We start from the raw sequence: 21,190 nt of genomic DNA on the forward strand, positions 1-21,190 counted from the left end.
TGTGGGTACACAATACCCCTAAAGTGATATGTTACTCACTCTTCATAGCTTAAGACTTCTGAAAACCTCAATACAGTCAAGATGGTCTGTTTAATGTTTCCTACATAAAAAAACTGAGGTAAAAACCGAACTCCAACCTGCAGTTAAAATAATAACAGTGATTATTATAAATAGGTAAGTACTTAACCTGTAAACTTTGAGTTAAATTGTACAATTACTTTGTATGTAAATTGTCTCAGCGACAACTATTATAGTTAAGTTGAAAAAACAAACGTTTTAAACTTAATTTTGTATGTAATTTGGTAGTATTTAATGGCTGTAAAAAATGCCATATTTTGCAGATTTGTTTAAGACTAAGCATTTCCGCAAGCTATAACTGTAGACTGAACAAAGCGTACTATCATTTATCTTGATACTGGTTTATAAGCCCAAACAAACTAATCTCTGACTGAAAAGTTGGCTGTGTAGGTACTCTAAGAGAGAATTGGCAAGAAACTGATGTCGATCATATGAATAGATGTCTTCATCACTGTGACTCATTTATACAAGCTACTGTTCACTATGAAGGACCCTCTCAGTAACGCCAAAAAAAGTGTGAAGGAACCAGAGCTTAATGAAAACAACCACAATCACGTGTAGTAAAACAATAGTGGTTATGGCGGACTTATTGGCAGCGCATGGTGCGATCAATGCTTTTCCTTATCATCAGCATCATCTAGCAAGCCTTTTCCAAACAATTTTGTTAGTAGGTACTCGGTTTCAGATCTAACCGTATGCAACTGAGTACTTTATGCTTTACATCGAACGACTACCTATCTGACATGCTCATCCCGGGCATTCCCGGGCAACCCCATCTCTTTTCTAAGACTGACTTCAAGATGTTCAAATGACATCCAGGCGCAAGCGATGCTGAACCATACGATAGATCCACATGTGGGACATTTACTTCCACGAACTCTTCAAGAGATTTTCCTCTAATCAGTGGTAGGTTAAGATGGCAATAGCTCCTAGTAAACCACTGGTACTCAGCTACATCCGGTTAGACTGGAAGCCGACCCCAACTTAGTTAGGAAAAGGTTCGGGAGATGATAATGGTAGGTCAAGATGTAAGCATACCATTGGTGGTATTCGCCAATGTTTAGCAACAACTAAGATAGTAAATTAACAGTGTAGTTTGAACTCGCTTGACCTCCCCGATGTCACCGCGTGTATGAGGGAACCAGTTCTCAGCTTTCGAGAGAACTGACTCATGCGCAGGTTTTGCAACATTTTGTATACAATTTGTTTGTATTTGCATGTTGTTAATAATATACTTATATTTAGCACATAGTTACTGAAAGTATTGCTAAGTCATAGATGTTGTCAGGATTTTAACTGCCTCCATAATTCTTATAAAATCTTATAAACCATGTCAGCCCGTGAATTTTCGATTATTTGTTAATTACTTGTATGGCAATATTGGTACGGAATCCCATGTTAGAATGAGAAAAATGGGGACAGAGGGAACACGCAGGGACCTCTTGAGAAATAAGAAACTTATGACCAGCGATTATTCCTTACTTAGTATAGGTCTACATTTTTATAACTGCAAGGATATACATTGTTCTTGCCGTTCACCCAAATGTAAAAATGCGAACTATAGACCAAACGAACATAGTATCATTTTCACATAGCATTTTGCCAAAAATCTCTGTGATGTAAACAGAGCATTCTTTCATTGTTTGTATTAGATGGGAAATTAATTTTACTCATTGGTGTGGTTAGTGCATTCTTTACAAGCACCTACTATGCATATGGCTAAGAAGCACGTGCAACGTAAGCCCCTCGAGTAACGTGGGCGCAATAAATATCGGACCAAGATATGCCACGACAGCTACAGTCTATGATTAATTAATTATAACCACTTAACTGTCGTATAGAGTAATTGCAATATCGCCAGTTATAATCACCAGATCCTAGATAATGTGGATCTGGAACGCACATCTTGTTGGACGCACGTGACATGGCTATCGTGCATGTGGCTTCAGAAGGAAGGAATTTAATTTTAGGCAAACATTATGCGCAAAAGCAAGAGAAAAAAACTATATAAGATTTGAGCTGAAACTGTTAAAAACTAAAAAAAAAGACTATTTAAGATTTTTGCTGAAACTGTTAAAACTAAAAAAAAAATGAGACTTTATAAAAAGCACAAAGCAAATATTCACGCTGATGATTTTAAATGATTTTACATCGATGATTTAATATCATGAGGCGTTAGTAATGTTATTATCAGAAATATTTTTCCTATTATAGACAATTATTGATTTTAATTAGAGTTCCCGCACACTGCAAACTTTTAGTCGGCCATATTTTAATCGAGCTTTTTTTGCCATCAAGGAATATTTCAACAAGATGGTTTAAATGATTCGGTTCACCTTGCACGCTTAACTTTAGGAAATAATAAAAATAATAGTTCAAGTTTTAACCTGTTGGTCTAGTCATCTAGCTGGAGCATGCCTATGGACAATCATAAGGTATGCATATGATCATATGGTCGAAACTCGGAACAAATCTGCTTGACCTTGCTAGGACTCGATCGAACCAGTCACATTGATTGGAGCTAACTGATATATCATAAGTGTCTTGTGTTCATTGATCGTACATATCGATATATTGTCCATGTTTTTGTTAGAACTTGCCACCTCGCAACGTGATGCGGTTTTCGTTCCAGCTTGGAATTTAACCAATATTAAGGTTTATTTTTGGCTTCCTTTAAATTGAATTTAAATTAGGTATAATTGTCCTTTTTTTGTCATTGTAAACCATCAGATGACTCTGTATTCCGTTGTGGGTACACGTGAGGGAGTGACACTTCCGACAAAAACCCACCTTTCTTCTGTAAATGCCTTTTCTTACCGTAAGTGTCTTGCTTGTGTTCATTGTCTACAAATCGATATATTGTCGATGTTTTTGTGAGAACTTGCCACATCACTGCTAGATGTTGTAGGTTTATCCGCCATTGTTTTGAAAGCTTATTGCGCCATTTGTATGTGGTAGAGAGAAGATTGCGCCATTTCTGTTTACTGATACCTACGTAGGAAGATAAATTGAGTCTAAAAGCTCTTGACTTGATGGTTTTGTTATGTAAAAACTACATCTTTGGATAAAATAATTAAGCGTATTGAATGATTATTTTTGAAATATTTTTTTTTACGATTTTGTAAATGTTGGAGAAGATTGGGAATAGTTTTACTTTATTTCGGTGCGTTATATTTCCTACATACCCATAAATTCCCTCGTAGCGGTAGTAAACAACTTTTTAGAACAGTTATTTTAGAATCTGATATATGTATTTTATTAAATCTTTTAGTGCTAATTTTTAAAAAAAGTGTCAGATAAATACTAGATAACTGCGTCTGGTCCATTAAATAACAGAGCTACATGCTATGTTTTTGCTGTGTCACACACACAAAAAACTATTGTCAGACAATCACTGATTGTCAACAATTGTTTTATCGTCTCTCTGCAGTTTGCACCGGTTTATAATGATACAGGATACAGACATCATAAAAGAGTTAACATCAGTTGTCTATGATGTGTTTTAAGAACAGAATCATTATTATCTAGATGTAGGTACTTTATGGTGTAGTACGAATATATTCCATTTTTATTTGTGTCGATCAGTTTTCTCGCACTTTCTCTGGATATTAAACGTGATCTCGGGCTCGGGCCATTTTTTTTACGCTTTTATGGTAACCTCGATTCCAATTAATTTAGATTTAGCGATTGGTTAAACTCTAGTGTCAGTCATAGAATATTTTTCTTACCGTAAGACCCAGTACCATAGATTATACACTAATACTCCCAGTACCATCAAAAGTAAGTAAAGCTCTGACTGCTCTCCTTTATCACGTCTGTAGGCACCAGTGAAACCGCTGAAGTACCCACCAACAAATCTAAAAACTACACGTGTGAATATTTTCCTTCAATTACAATAATAATCTTCATAAAATCATATGTTAACGATGGGTCTTATTTTACTAAGTAACTACAAAATAATGGGCATACAATTATTCTGGGAACCATTCGAACTTCTTTTGTTTTGTCATCAGTGACTTAGCTATTGCAATTATTTGTAAGTGGCCACTTACGAACGAACATAGCTATTAATCACCTATATTTTATATAACATGGTAATTATGTGTTAGATCGTATGTACGAGTATAATAACTTACGTAAATCTTAGTTCAAAAACTAAAACATTACTTACCTATAAACTAAAATAAAAACTTATTCTTTAATACTGGTACTGGCTTATAAAAGCACATGAGTTTACATTATTTGTTTTGCCTTACTTATAAACGTGAACTAATAATAAGTAATACTTAAGGCTCTATGTAGTGATTAGTTAAAATGTTGCATAGAAGGTGATTAGAGATTTTTGTAAGTAAGGGGGTTAACGTATTTTGGTCGGTAGAAATAAAAGCATCCCAGAAATAATTTAGAAGTGGCATAATATTTATTGTTTCTCATGAGGGTAAAGCTCACATTTACCAACCATAATAGAAGTCTTAGCTCCAGACTAGCTGTCTAGGTGGTAATCAAAAGCGCAGCAATTTTTAAATGTATAAGTAGCTTAAAAAGACCCATTTAATTGCCGGTGTAAAAAATATCTAAATTCATTCTACACGTGAAGTCTTGAAGTATTCCATAGATAATACATAGTTACCCCGGGTACTACCGGGGTAAGCTACTAGTTAATCTCAATTTACGTATAAAGGTCACTTCTGCATCAATAACCTTTAAATGCGGAAGTGAACGTTCATAAAATTCTTAATAAACGATGAATCATTTGTGCCGATAACAATAAAATAAATACTAGAGATAACTCACGCAGTTCAAATTCTTCATTAAAATAAAAAAGCTACATCTTGCATGAGTCAGACATTATGGCATCTCAAGGCAGTATACTCAAACAGTATGCTCATTTGCATATTTTCGGTCTACCACAATGCAAAAGGTTCGTAGGTAACACTGCAAATATTTAAATGAGTAATTCAATTATCTAATAACTAGCTAGTTGCACCCGCTTTCTGACAAAACTACTTTTCGCATCCATATAAACGCTTAAGCTAAGCATCTTCCAATTTTCATCAAAATCCACTCTGCAGTTTTAGCGTGAAAGTAACACTCATACATACCTTTCATACAAACATTCACGTTTATTATATTTGTAGTATTATTTTTTTGTTTCTTCGGCATGAGACATAAGTTCCATAGAAACAACTAAGTACTTAGTACCTACAGTTTTACCATTCGCTCCTATTTTATAGAAAATTTTACAAATTAAATAACAAGCTAGTACCTCTTAGATCTTCACAAAACTAGATAAACATTATATAAACCATTCTACAGTCTCATAAATAAGATTTCACTCCAGTACTCGCACGCTATTAGGAAATATCATTGAGGATTCAAATCACGCCTAACATTGTGAGGACCCCTAATTTATATTCACTGACGGACGGACGGACAGACAAACTTGCTTAGATTTATATACTGGAAGTGAAGTGGTAATTTTTGGCTATGGTTTGGATTAATTACGAGGCTTTAAAAGTATAACTCTACCAATTGGCGAGTGTCATTATATATCAGCTTGCATCCCACGTTTCACTCCTTTGCGCACCCGGATAAAAGCAGTCTACAGTAGCCTTCCTTGTTAAATGACCTATCAAATATTGAGGTAGGCAGTTTTGCAAATCGATCCAGTAGTTGCTGAGATTAACGCTTTGAAGCAAAGAAAAAAATCTTCAGCTTTATAGTATTAAGTAAGTAAAAATTATCTACCATCGTCAACACGGATTTGAGAAGAATAGAACAGCACATCATATTCAGAATTGTTACTAATGTTGCTGACCTTTATAGTTCAAAGTACCCACATGGATTTCTGAGAAACATCTCATCAGGAAGTTCCTTCTACATCCGAAGTATTTGCGGAAGTAAGTTCCAATGAACGTCACTGTACCTTGGTCTTTAAATGGTCATGGTGTAAAGACGAACTCTCTATTAGTTAGCCCGTTAGTCCTGTGCCTGATCTCTCTCGAAAGTTGTCGAATTGCCATCGGGATGTAAGGAAAGGAATAGAGAATACACCTGTCTGCTCAAAACTTATGCACTACAGCCACTACAGGTATTGTATAGGTTGAGCAACGTTACCACGATTGCGTAATTGTCACTCCCCCTCCCTCACACCCCCTCGAAGCAGTAAAAGAAAAATATTTTTTCTTCTCAATCAAAAGATATACTTACTACCCATTGCATACTTTTCAACTACTTAATACTAGATGACTTCTTGACAAAACTTAGTACTTCTTAAATATTGTCCCTAACTAGTAGTCTCCACTTATTCAAAGACATCGTAGATGCAAATACATATACATAGAAACAAATTACAATCGTCTGTACGTCACACGGTCCAAAACATGGCGATCATAAAGTTTTATTGGTTTTTTATCAATGGCCGCTGCTTGTTATGCAAACTGATATGGAGTGTAATTCATTCCTTTTTCTATTGTTTGTATGTACATATGTTTGGATATCTTGAAGCATTGTATTAGAGATCTTTTTAATTGCTTTCTAAAGATTTCCATTAGTCTATAATTCTTTATCAAGTTTGCAGGTTTGAGAAAACCAGTTTATCTTGGCTCTATAAGTCTTAATTCGAAGCACAATTTAAATATGGAACATAACCAGCAAAGCGTGGAAACTTTTTTCAATATTTAGAAATCATTTCAAAACTGTTCCATTCCTGATTTGAATTTGGTAGTCCTTACAATGTTTTCAATCTATGACCAGCCAGCTACAAAAAAGGTTCTATATACCAACCTCGAACCTCCATAGTCTATACTTAGGTTTACTAAGTATGTCCTAAGTATTTCAATGTACCAGGTGTAAGAGAAACACGACTGGCAAGCGAGGCTCATTATTATTTAAACTAGCTGTAATATTTATAAGTTTAGCGAATGACATAGTTAGCTTATACTAACAGCTTGCTTGTAATGGCTGACTGGAATTATTAATGTTCTTGGGAACCAATTATTTTGATACTCTATGATAAGTACTTGCTCGTTTGAAGGAGCTTAGGCTAGGATAGGCTTTGAACCTTAGTGATAAACGTAGAAACTTGTTATCAATCCTAGGAAAAATAATGTAGGTACCTATATAGGCTCGGAAAATGGCGACCACAGCAATTTTTATACAATTTAGATTACCTTCCTCAAAGAAAATCATTGGAAAATTCTTCCAGTAGTCAAAATGCAATGATTATTCACCTCTTTATTTAAAACCGGTTTAATTAAATCGAAACAAATTAACTAAGTACCTATTTATAATGATCTGATTAATTTCCTCTGCATAATTTCCACATTTTCCTTAAACTCATAAATATTAACGACTCAATAACAATTATATGTATTAAGTTCATTAATATTTAGATTGCCCATCAATAATAATGTCATTAGACTGCACACACACTGCAAACTTTCAGTCGGCCGATAGTTTGTTTGGGCTCATAAATCAGTAAGAAGATGTATGGTAGTACGCACATTACAAAGATCAGGATATTTAGCCGGTATCGGACCGTCTGAAAACTTAGACAACAGACCCGTGTCGGCGGAGCTCGTTGTTCCACGCGCTCTTCAAAGACATATCAGCAACCCCAGTGGGGCCTAGCAGGGCCAGGGCCTGTCGGGGCTGCGGCATTGTTCGAAATAGTTACCGCGGCTCTGGTATATAAAAGGCCTACAAAGGAACATGATGGGTTTTAGTCAGTAAGAGTCTGACACTCCCTCACGCTACTAACCCACAGCGGGAGGAGTCATTTGATGATTTCCCATAAAAAAATGGTATCAAGATTTTTTTTTAATTTTTGTCAGGTCAACTATCGGCCGACTATTTAGTCTGTAGTTTGCGGGTTAAGCAAGCATGCACTCTACATGTGGCCAAGTTCGAGTTGTATGCATAAACACAGGTTTCTGTGCAGTTATTGAATGGTTCGTACAATAATATTATGATAATACTGTACTGATTAGCACGCCATTACATAATCATAGCGGAATGGCTTTGTATTCATAAATATTACAAGCTTGTGAATAAGCGTAAAGAATTTACTTTCTTTCTATTGATAAACCTAGGCTTAGTTATAACAGTGAATGAATAAAATTAAAATACGATATCTTAAAACTGCAAATTGTTTTATATTGCTTGATGATGAAAGTATTGCCCTCTAAATAAAAGGTCACTGAAATATTTTTATTACATCGAGTTCAACTTTTTCAATAATACAAAGAATAGATCAATTTCTAAATTAGGAGTCCATTACATTACAGATTTATGCACATAGAGATATGCTATTTTAGACATTTTCATTTTCAAGTTTTTGCTTTTTATTTCTGATTTTTATAGATTTTCGCCTTGATAGTGCAAAAAAAACACTACTAAACCTTTTGCGCACTATATTTTGCGGTTTGACGTACCTAACCCATATAATTTATAATATGTACCAACAAATGCAGATTAAACTATAAATCAATGCAATCGATATCAATCAATATGTATGACTTATGTACAACCAGTACCATGTAATTATAACCTTATATTAATATAAATTTTAACCAGGTATTATATGCAATGTTAATGACTTAATGTATCGTGCGTCAATACAAACCGGATTATTATTATTATTTCGTCTGTGGTTAGCAACTGTTACCTCTGACTCCATGATGCCATAGGTCTTTGGAAGGCAAATCTATACTAATATTATAAGAGGAAAACTTTGTTAGTAATGAAAAGGCTCAAAAACTATTGAACCGATTTTAAAAACTCTTTCACTATTCGTAAGCTACATTAACATAGGCTATAGTTTATCCCGGCGCCGGCAGCAGTTCCCACGGGACGCAGGTGATACCGCGGGAAATAGGCTAGTAGTAAATAAAGCTGAACGGTAGAAAGTGCTCATTTCAGGAACCACTGAAAAAAATTAATGTTGGATAGCACTTATTGGAAAGTAAGGCTACTTGCTTTTTACCCACTTTTTATCCGGATGTGCGAAGTAGTTTCCACGGGACATAGGTCAACCTGTATCTATTACATAAAATAGCTAATCTCCTAAACCCATATACCTAAAAACCTTACCTAGCACCCTATTCTTTGCCTAATCATTTAAACCTACTTATCTTCTTTGTTACAGTCACCATCCCCGCCCTAAACTTCGGCATGCTAATGGGCTGGCAGTCGCCTATGACACCCATCCTGCAATCCAAGGATGGGCCAGCACCGGAACCCATCAGCGATGAGACCATATCCTGGATGGCAGCCATAACGTTCATGCCGCCGATATTCTGCGGGTTCATGGTGGGAGACCTGGCTGATCGGTGGGGGAGGAAGTTCACTACGCTGTTGACTGCGCTGATGCTTGTGGTAAGTTTGTGAAATTATATTTTTAAACTTAATTAATAGAGAGTCAATTATTTAAAACATTTCCATTCGGGTAACATTCACTTTGGGCGTAGGATATTTATTATCTACATATATAATAGAAAGTCGTGTTAGTTACACATTTTATAACTCAAGATTGGCAGAATCGCTTAAGCTGGAAATTAAAGGGGAGATAGCTTAGACCCGGGAGAAGGACATGGGATAGTTTTTGTCACCTTTTCCCACGGGATGTGGATAATATCGCGGGATATGGATAATAAACAGCTACATGTCATTTATTTATTTATTTATTTAAGAAAGGAACACCAACAGCTTCTGTGTACAAATTAACAAAATAGGAGGTTTTAGGTAGTAAAGGGCTTACACAGTCGCCAATCATACAGTCTTAGATGATTTTTTAGCATTTGAATTATTTTTAGAACCTTTACTTTGGAGTTAGCTTTCTGCCAAAATTGAAATCATGAAAAAAAATTTAAACATATATAATAACGATGATAAAATGAATTTATTAAATGAATTGCACTCCGATATAAACTGTAAACACACTCGAACTACTTAACCAAAAAGCGGTTTCAACCACTCGATGCAGATATGATCTGTAAGCGGCAGATATTGTTTGCGGCTGAACCAATTGTCGCTCGTTGAGACAATCTGCTGTTTTAGGTTAGAGCACTTCGATCAACTATCATATGATGTACTAATCCTTATAATTATTATTAGCCTGGTCAAACGCTGTCAAACTGATTTTAACTTTAATGCTTACACGTTAGGGCTTATACTGATGCGTGGGAAATATAATGTAGCATCCAACAGCTGTATTAGAAAAAGTGCAGTGGTGACTCACTAATCAATACCATTAACGAATGAGCAACGGGTTATTTAGTGTACTTAATGCTAAGGAACCAAGAATTTCACTAATCAGAAAATCGGAATTTTAAGGCAAGGTCTAGACTAAATCCTGCCGGTGCTGCATAATTCCGCAACAATTTTTCGAAAGAGTTTCCGCGGCCCTGGAACACAAAAAGCCAGCACGAAACATAGATCTATAGATAACAACACGCTTAGAACAGTCACAATACTTATTAGGGAAGACTGCCCTTGCAATATAACCTGAAAAGGCTCTTTAAAAAAGTCAACGATATCACCTCCAAAGCTTCTTGCACCTAACTAAAAGCCTTTTCCTTCAACAGATCAGCTGGACAATAACCCTGTGCTCGCTGGCTCCGTGGGCACTGATCACATCGCGTGCTGTGGCTGGGCTGGCCTGCGCTGGATGCTATGTCGTCATACCACTGTACTTGAAGGAGGTAAGTTGTGCACTAACCTTTTTTTGATGCATGAGTAGAGACACGTTACAAATTATTTTAGATATAAAAAACTACATGAAGATGCAAATATGGGTCACTGGCACTCAATACGGTAGTCGCTCAGCACAATGCTGCGACCCTGGGCAAAACAGAGCCCAGACAGATTGTATGTTTCCGTATCCCAAAGTGTAAAATGGAACCCAATTCTTCTCTCTCCTAAAACTTCGGTGTCCACCCGTCTGTCATCAGGCTGTACATCTTGAACCGAGATAGTTGGACAGTTTACCTAAATTTTCACTGATAATGCATTATTGTTGCCGCTTTAAAAACAAATAGGTACTGAAAACTCAGTTTAAGTAATTATTTTACCACGTCTGAACTGCTCCATGAGCATAAAATCACACGAAATATATCTCTCGTAATTTACAATAGAAGTTAAATTACTCAGTGACTGAGTAATAAAGTAATTAAATTAAAGATGTCAAATAATATACATTCTTTTTTATTGAAAAACTGAATTTATAGGTCTCTTATAGGTAAACAATCTCGCTAGAACAATGGTTTTATGACAGATCAGAAAAATGGCTCTATTCATTTAAATAGTCATCGAGGAATATCCTCTCATTGTCACCTGACATTTATTAACTTTAATACTTACTAAAGTAAGACAGGTAATTCAATTAATAATAATTACCTATTGTTGTATTAATGCGAACTCAATTCTCTCTATGACAGGTTAACGATGTGTCATTAGCCTTTTCAGTGATTTCAGAAAAAGGCTTATTAAGATGGCGGAAAATAATGAGCCACGTGACAATGTAAATTTTATTTATTGTTTAATGATGATAGTAGTAATCTTTGCATTGTCTTTTGGCATTTATAACTTCCATAATCTATGATGCAAGGAAATATATTATAAAAATTCTAGAGAAATCTTTTTATTTGTCTTAAAAGCTCCTAAACTACTGAACCGATTTCAAGAATTCTTTCGCTATTGGGAAGCTACATTATCTCCGAGTGACAAAGGGTATATTTTGTCCGGGTACGGGAAGTTGGTCAGTACAATTTTCGCTGTAGGAAACTGACACTATTGGAAATTCTGAATGCTTGTCTGACGTCTAAGGAAAGTTATGACGTGTATAAACCTAGTTTGTTTGTTTGTTCAGGTTTGCAGTCCACCTGCTTTAGTCAAACAATCACTGCATTCCACATATGGAATGCTGAACTGTCAACCTGTTGTGACAGTTCATGGAAAATGGGATTAGTCAGTTTATGATGCTAAATAACTTTTATTAAAATACAAGGGCCCTGATTGATTAAAGATTAATTGATTGACTGCTCTTAACAATGGATTTCATAGTTTTGCAGTAGGAATCTTGCAGTAGGAATCTCCAAAAAAATGGCCTTTCCGTGCTATAAGCTTTTTGAGCAAAATTTTGACATGTTAAGAAAATGTAATTTTTGAAAGAGTTGCGAAAATCTATGAGAATAGGGTGATTACAGAACCATGGCAATACGGACAGTAGCTCAATTTTATTCAGTTAAATTTACTCCACTCATAACTAAAAGAAAACCTCACACACCTACTCCTAAAAAATACCAATTCAATCAGGACCACAATCTAACCACTTCATTTCTCCAACAGATAGCATCGGACAACATCCGTGGCGCCCTCGGTTCCCTCTTCATCCTCTCCCAGAACCTGGGCTACCTGGTGGTCTACGTGGCTGGAGACCTGCTGTCCTTCGCAGCAGTTCTGTGGCTCTGCACTGCGGTACCGGCCATCTTCCTCGTGGCCTTCATTGCTATGCCAGAGACGCCCGTGTTCTTGGTGAAGCAGGGGAAGATTAAGGTAAGGGGTTGGCGAATTTGGATGTTTTCTTGTGGTGGTATTAAGTGATATAGGCTGAAGTTCGCCGACAACATAAAAGACAGCTTTCTTAGTGCTTACTATGTTTAGTTCAGATTTCAAATTTAAGAAAAGCGGAAATTAAGATATTGGTGTCCTTGTGCTTTAGAGTTGACGAAATAATGTTTTTTATCGCTTGTAAACTTTGGCACATTATTTATTATAAAGTGAATAATCGTTATTATTAGCTCACTTTAGACCACAGTTATTTTCAACCTTTTCATTACTTCTATGATCTGTGTGGGATATTCCAATAATCATCTAGGTGACTTAAATATATGATTAAAATAATATATTCATGCGGGTCGCTTTGAGTAAGTACTTATAATGAAGCGGGATTTCCGAACGAAGCCACTTTCCCCGGTGCAGTGGAAAGTCCAGATATCAATTACGTCTTTTTAGTACATAGGATATGAAAACATTTTAATCATTATCTTTCCTTGACGCTTACATATGATAACTATTGCTTATGCTAAGAGTTTTACCAGAGTCCGCGACACGACTCAAGTCCAACGGAAAATTGTCGACCTTTATTATTTTTGCATCTAATTGGCATCTCGACTCCCCTGGGTAATTTAATAAAAATGCTATTGAAAATATAATTACTTACTTAGCAATAAGCACAAGCTAGGACTTCATTTCTGGCCTTTTAAGAAATAAGTTGCTTCTAGAATATAAACAGAAGTTCGTCCAAATAAACTTAACTTAGAACTTTACCTACTTACTTCTGCATTTAATAAAAAATGATGATAAAATCTTCAATATCCTTACAGGAGGCCCGTGCAGCGCTAGCCTGGCTTCGGAACACCACCACCGATGACAAAGATTTGGAGGAAGCTATTCAGCAGCTCGAGAGGGAAGAGGAACACGCCAGGAGTATGAAGAAAGCCACTTGGAAGAGCATAGGTAAGCTACAGTCTTAAGGAATATGAAAAATTTTGTTTCACAGCTATGTCTGAAAAACAATATTAAACAATATTAAAACTTAAACATCTATTGAACGCTTGTCTAAAATAAATATGGCTGCAAATCGGACCTTATTCCAATGTCATAATCCGACATTCTCGTCATAATCTGCCATTTCTTTGACGAGTGTTCAACAGACGTTTAGAAGTTTATGTGGTAGGACGGCATATGTTTAAACTGTATGATATGTAACTGCGATCAATAGTAGCATATTCACCGACAACATAAACGTCCGTTTTCAGTTAAACAATGACTGCTTACTTCGAAAATGAAATGTGAAAAAATCATCAATAGCAAACAGTGTTTAATATTGTCAGTGAAGTTCGGCTTACAGTCATAAAATATGCATAGCTGTATCACTAGGTGGTATAGAAAAACAGGACGAGACGGCGTTAAGAAGGTGATAACTGAGGCCATGCTAATATTAACCCAGGTTCGTAGGGATTTTACTGAGCCTGGTCGAGGTTGACAAAAGGCAACAGTCACTGCACGTAAGATCAAAATCTTAGTCACCTGTAAACCACAAGATAGTAATTACATCTCAGGAAGAACATGACCACAACAAGTTCCCCGCTTACGTTCGTGTTAAATGGCGAAATTGTTAATACCTGTATCCTTAGGTATATGACGCAAAACTGTGAATGAAATCAGGAACTATTGTTTATTTTATGAATGGGCGCAGGTAAGTTACTGACGTACAAATCGGCCAGGAAGGAACCTAGGTACATGTAAAGTCACCAGTGTTTTAACAGACTTCCCAAAGAGTTTCTCAATTGATTTATGCATTTACCAAAATTTACAATAATCCAGTCAAAACCTGTTGGTATATAATATAGGTGATGATGTTTACGTTGTCAGTGAACATAGGCCTTATAAGGAACATTCTAGAATTCTAAATAATCAACCGGTCGCCCGGTCGGTGAAGACAGGCTTCATTTAGAAGCCTTGTAATGAAATATTATGCGGTCACAGATTATAAATGGATGCAAGCTTCACTGCAGATTGTAAGCCCTTTTGGAATAATTCGAGTGTGCCTTGATTGGGATCAGGTTTTGATCGTATATAGAGTGTTGTTTTTGAAAAATTTTATATTGAAAATAGAAGCTATGAAGAAAATGGTTGGTGCCTACTAAAAATTTGAAAGCTATATAGAAATATACACAAATAATAAAACATTAAGAAGGGATTGAGCAATACGATTATGTTGAATGTAATTCAAAACACTAACATAATAGTGTTTTGAATACCTAAGGAAGCATATTTACGATAGTATCGTAACACTTGAAATCAATACTTTCACACAAACAAACAAAAAAAACAGACTGATTTTTAAAGATACATCAAATTAAAAAGTTACATGAGGAAATGACGATACAAAACACGAGCTAAACATTTCCAACAGCTGTGTTGAATGTTGACACAAAAAGGTTGCAACATAACGCAGCTCGTCGCGTGCCACAGACTATTAAGCAAGATGGCGGTAAATATATCCCGCCAAGTGAGAGCACTTCCAAGAAATACAGCCTCCAGGGGATATGCGTCATTCAAGAACCGGCTTTTTGTAATTTGTAGGGTTTTTTTTTTCAAAATTATGGACCGTGATATGGTTTTGTTAGTCATGATTGAAATATTTTTTTGGGGTCATCATCTACTTATAGTATTTGAAGGTTGGAGGGTTTGTTTTGTTTGAACGCGCTAAACAAAGGAAAAATTTGAAATATTTTTAGGGGCAGATAGACCATTTATTAAGGAAGGCTTAATTTTATCTGGATGCGTGAAGTATTTTCTAAGGGACGCAGCTGAAACTGTTGGTAACAGCCAGCGTATATTAGTCAACCCAACAGGACAACTACACCTTGAAAATTTTGGAAATGCATAAGTTTGAGTTTTTCCTAAATATTAAAATTATATAAAAAAAAAATTCCTTTATGGGAAGTCGGATAAAACAATGACCATCGGATGGTAACTTTACGCGTAGGTTCCTTCCCGGTAGATTTTTATGTACCTACGTCAATTATAATTTACCTGCGTCCATTCATAAAATAAACAATAGTTTCTGACGGAGTTTTGCTTCATTTAATGTAAGGATACAGGTACCTATACCTTCCTTGATAAATGACCTTTCCTAATTTCAACAGGAGTAATAAAATTATATAGGATATTTGCTTCTAAAACAAGAGGTACCTAACTAGACCCTTATTTTCCCGCTTGTAATTAGAATAAGTAAAATGGCAATCCCAGCAATTAATCAATTTTATTACCATGTACATTTATCATACACGAAGAAATAATAATTCATAATTATTAATATAAGACATGCAAATAAGAAAACGGTGCGTGAAACTGGTCGCAAGGCGTTCGGGGCTTTTCCCGCCATTTGCCGACACTTGAGCGGTTATTATTTTATGACAGTTACCATGTTTTGGTTATAACTAAAACGTGATATTAAGGAAGGAAAGATTTAGTCTATGTATATGTATGATTTTAAAGAACTTGGATAAATTAAGCTTTTGTTTCTTTTCTATGAAGTTATTGAATAATAGGTATCTTGAGTTATCCTTAAGTGTCTATTATTTTGTAATTTTATTAAAAAGAAGCGCTTTTACTTAGGGCATATTAACCACATTTACGAGTACCTACATTCACGTTTTTGTCTGTACTTTGGTTACGACTAATCTCTGAAATGTCTGGACCGATTTTGGCAAAACTTTCACTAGCAGATGGCAAAGAGTAACTTAAGCTTCTAACTTATCCGGGCATTATAAATAGTTTCATCAAGACACGGGTTAAAGAAAAAAATAGTTAGTTCCCTTCAAGACGAATGAAGCAATGAAGCCGCGGAAATCAGCCAGTTCTGTATTTGAAAAGAATTTAAACGATTTTATTTAAATCACAGATCATAGAAAGCTATTAATCGAATCGTATTTCTTTTTTATTATGCCTTCATTCTGAATTCAAAAATACGTAAACAAGAATATAAAAACAAAATACTAAATGTCTATCAACGAAAGATGTTCCAGTTTCAAACCGGTCAATATGTGCAAAAAAACATTTGAAATATGATGTTTTTGCTACGATTTCGTATCCAATTAGGATTTCTTTAAATTAATTAAAAATCTCTCAACGTGTACCTATTTATATTTTTTTGCTATTTTACGTACGTATTTTACAGACTAACCACAAGATGTTTTACAATTACTTACAAGAAAAGATTTCCTTGTGAATTAATTTATTTAAATCTCTTCTAGCTAACATGTAATATTGTGATATTGTATCTATAATTAATTGGTAAATCATATGTACTCATATAATTTACAAATTATATAAATATTTATAAAATTCGCGTCTTTTATTTTCCCTTAAAAAATCCGTTTATTTTTGTCTTATGCTTTGACACCCTAAACTTGTTTAAATGCAAATTGATATAAACACAATTCAAACTTAGAGCTGATCTTCAAATATCATATATTGGCTGGTTGCTTAAAAAACACAGGCCGAAAAACAACTAATAAAGTAAAATTCCATATTATCATTATATTCTTTCTCTAGGCCATCTCACACGTGATAAACCCGTGAAACATGAATATACGATTAGAATTCCAAGAAATACATAAAATTAAGCAAAAAATACGCCAAATCAAGTTCTGACATAAACAAAGTTATTGCTATTCACTCAGTTCTGAGAAGTGGCTTGTTTTTTAACATCCATCTTGTAGGGGGACTTACCCAAATAAATGCAGTATACTGAGTACCAGGTCTTTTGAAATGTTGTGTTTAGATCATCATTTTGTTTACACACTTTGAGTCAGCCCATAGTTTGATCGGGCTCATAAATCTGTATATTGCAACGGTATCCAGCCCATTACAGACCATCAAAATTATAAAGAGTGTGATTATCTTCAAAATAAACTACCAGCCAATTGTTAGCTAACAGTTTAATCTTCAGTGTACATTAGAGCCTTGCACATTCATCAGCGGCGTAAAACACAACTTTAGCTGAAAAACCATGGGGCTGCGGGTTGTTCGAAAGAGATACCGCGGCCCTGGTACATAAAACCCCTATGACGGAATACGACGGTTTTTAGCCAGTAAGAGTCTGACACTCCCTCACCGCTGCTAACCCACAGCGGGAGGGGCCAAAAATCATCAAATGACCACTCCCGCTGTGGGTTAGCAGCTGTGAGGGAGTTCCGTCATAGGCCTTTTATGTACCAGGGTCGAAAAAGCTGAAAAAACATTGCCACTGCATAATCTATAAACACCCACACAATAATCATTCCTCCTTCTGTCTTCACAGTGAAAGACAAGACCACCTTCAAAGCGTTCCGGATCTCCCTCAACGTGATGCTCTCCCAAGAGACCTGTGGGTATCTCGTAGTCCTCATGTACGCCGGCTCCATCTTCGAGCAGGCTTCAGAGTCTATCAGCCTGAAGCTCAGTCCTAACAAGCAGACTATTGTGGTGGGAGCCATTCAGTTGCTTGGCAGTATTGTAGCAAGCTGTATTGTTGAACAGACTGGGAGGAAGGTGAGATTTGAACACATAGTTTTGATGATAGTACTATTGTTAAGTCATGCTTGGGATTTCGTTCTAGTTAGCTTTTGGTCATAGCTTTTACATCTAGGAAAGATGAAATAGAAAAAAGCATTACATTACAATTTCAGATTCATAGACAGGGCAAAGATATTTAAGTTTCACTTTTAATCAGTGAGTTCTGACTCAAAAAATGATAAGTCAGCATTAAGAACACACTAGGTACAATACCCGTTAATACTCTAGTAGACCAAATTGATATCAATGCTCGTGGTCTAATAATAAACATTTGATCAGCTGTAGATACAAAAAATGCAACCCTTGCTACAGGTACCTTGCTACAGGTACAGATAGTAATGGACTGAGTATGATTTTTAATGATACCACGTTGATATTCGAGAGATTTGTAACCCGAGCGTAATAGTGTTGTGTCTTCGAAGTAGCAGACATAACAAATTCTTATTGCATTCAAAGTCTGGTCAGGAAGTGAATTTTGAAAACTTTTTAAGAAACAAATAAGTAATTTAATAGAACGAACCATGAAATCTAATCTAGGAAATAGGTTTCTTTGTAATGGCAATTAGGTCACAAATCAGAAAAACAACTAAAAACTAAGACAAGAAATGCTTTACATATTTTTTCAACAATCCGCAAATTTCTCGGTGAAAAAAAGAACTGCTGTCACAAACTCCCAAGCCTTCTCAAGTATTCTCTTTCTCCAGTTTACATAATCTTCTTCCAACATAAGCTATAACAAACCCTCATTTTCTTCCAGTGGCTTCTAGCAGGCACGTCTTTCGCCACCGGCCTCTCAATGCTGGCCCTAGGCGCGTGGTTCTACATCACCTCCATGAACATCTGGCTGCCGGGCTGGCTGCCAGTCCTCGCTATGTGCCTGTGTATCTTCGCTGATGCTGCAGGGTACCAGCCCGTGCCATATGTTATTACTTCGGAGCTGTTCTCCTTCCAGGTAAGGATATATGACTTAAAATCTGTGTAGGATGTTCATAATTTTTCGCGTCATGGGACGGTTTGAATTTGGACTTCGAAATAATTTTATTTAATTAGTATTAGTTTTTATATAATCATTATTAGTAGTAGGTATAATTCTTAAAGTTTTTGAGTTTGCAATGCTTTTTTCCAGTTATCAATTAAAGCATGGGACTGATTCTAGGAAACTACACTTATTCTTGAGTAACCTGTTTTGTCAACGATATTTATGCAAATATCATTGACATGGATCGTTCCATGTAAATCTAATAAAACACCCAACTTTTTATTGTGCCCCCTTTTAACTTTTCTAACTATGCGGAAAAAAGTTTCCAGTACATTCTAAACTGCTTCAATAGCTGTTATTTTCTCAGTTTCCTAATCAACCATCTAACAACCAATTCTCTCTTCCAGCACCGAGGCATGGTGACTTCCTTCGTGAGCTCAGTGGACGCTCTCAGCGACTTCCTCCAAACGAAAGCCTACGACCCCCTCCTCAAACTCCTGGGGATCCACTGGGTCTTCATCATGTTTTCCATGGTTTGCTTCCTGGGTACCTTCTACACCGTCATGTGGGTTCCTGAGACGAAGGACAAGACTGTGGAAGAGATATACGCTCTTCTAGAAGATGGGAGAAAGAAGGAGAAGAGGAAAGGGAAAGAGGATGTGGAGAATGGGAAAGAGATGAGTAGGTTATAAGTTTTTTGGTAGGCTTGTCGAATTGAAGGGCGCCACAGTCCTGTAATGATGACCTTTATGTTTGTAACTCTACGTTTACATTTAGACATCACTTTTGCAGCCAGATCGGATTTTTGCAGGATACGTTTTACTTAGTCGCAATGTAATAAATATGTGAAATTTATAAGAGATTGAAATGAGTCTATGAAGATCTGTTTATTACTGTATCCTGCAAAAATCTGATTTCGTTTAGTTTATGTCCCGTTTGAACGTAGCAGAGGTGACAAAAAATGATTGAGAATCCGTAAAAAAATATCTCAGTTTTTCCTTTTTTTCCTTGAATGTAAAATTGTGTGACTTTCATTATAATCGACGAAGGTCCATTTTCACTGATAACGTAAACGACTGTTTTTCTTAAAGCAACTGTTTTCTTAGCAGAGAGAGCCTGAAAATTACATTAAATTGAGCGTTAAAATAAACAGCTTGAGAAAAACTGACATTTATGTTGTTAGCGAATTTGGGCTCTGATTGTAATCTTATTATATGACGTAAGCTTGAAATATAAAATAATTAAGGCCTGACTATATTTACCACTTAACTAACCTATGTAAAAAATTGCATTGTAAAATTAAACAGAAAATTAATTAAAAGTAATAACAATCTGACAATTTTAAAGAATAACAACAATACATAATAATATTAAGATTGTATACACTTACATTCATAGTACAAAAAAAATGTTAAATTGTAACACACTCTAAACTAAAAACTAAAAATGCAATTTAATTAAAAACAACACAATTTAACAATGTATTTACTTAATTAACTTATGCTTATACAAAATATTGTAGTATTTATGAAATCGACAATTTTTATTAATTTTGCAGTGATTTAAGTACCTAATTTTATATCTTATTTTTTAGTCTTCCACTCTTATATAGTAACGTTTGACTCTTTCTATGACTTGACGCGGCGTGACTTCAATTCGACAAGCGTTATTACATCAAAAATGTACAGAAAATACATTATTATAAACAAAAGACAATAACACAATTGTAACAATGAATTTTCTGAACATTCCAATTTCAGTAAGAACCAATCCTTCTGCAAACGATTTTGTACTTTAAACTCAACTAAATAAAGTGCATTATCGATTGCAGGATGGTCGTAATACGTGCCTCCCGACTACCGATTGTGATATTATGACGAATTAATAATGTTTAATGTTTTGGTATTATTAGTATAAGATGTCTAAATGACGTTAAAAAAATAATTTATATCAAATGGCCCTTGGGTTTTATTTAACTATCCCAACTGAAAAATATAGATAAGT

General features: G+C 35.5%; 1 protein-coding gene across 1 annotated transcript in view; it reads left to right on the plus strand.

The window, feature by feature from the left end:
* LOC110377625 (facilitated trehalose transporter Tret1) overlaps positions 1-21,144 on the plus strand; it is a 38,270-nt gene extending 17,126 nt beyond the window's left edge. Inside the window, exons 3-9 of the mRNA XM_021336570.3 lie at positions 9,227-9,456; positions 10,665-10,781; positions 12,427-12,633; positions 13,464-13,596; positions 17,954-18,183; positions 18,965-19,159; positions 19,594-21,144. Of these exons, the coding sequence (XP_021192245.1) occupies positions 9,227-9,456; positions 10,665-10,781; positions 12,427-12,633; positions 13,464-13,596; positions 17,954-18,183; positions 18,965-19,159; positions 19,594-19,878 (1,397 nt within the window). The 3' untranslated portion in view covers positions 19,879-21,144. The remainder of the gene's footprint in view (positions 1-9,226; positions 9,457-10,664; positions 10,782-12,426; positions 12,634-13,463; positions 13,597-17,953; positions 18,184-18,964; positions 19,160-19,593) is intronic.
* The last annotated feature ends 46 nt before the right edge of the window (positions 21,145-21,190 follow it).

Source organism: Helicoverpa armigera, chromosome 25, assembly GCF_030705265.1.
Source record: "Helicoverpa armigera isolate CAAS_96S chromosome 25, ASM3070526v1, whole genome shotgun sequence".
NCBI classification, from domain to species: Eukaryota; Metazoa; Arthropoda; class Insecta; order Lepidoptera; family Noctuidae; genus Helicoverpa; species Helicoverpa armigera.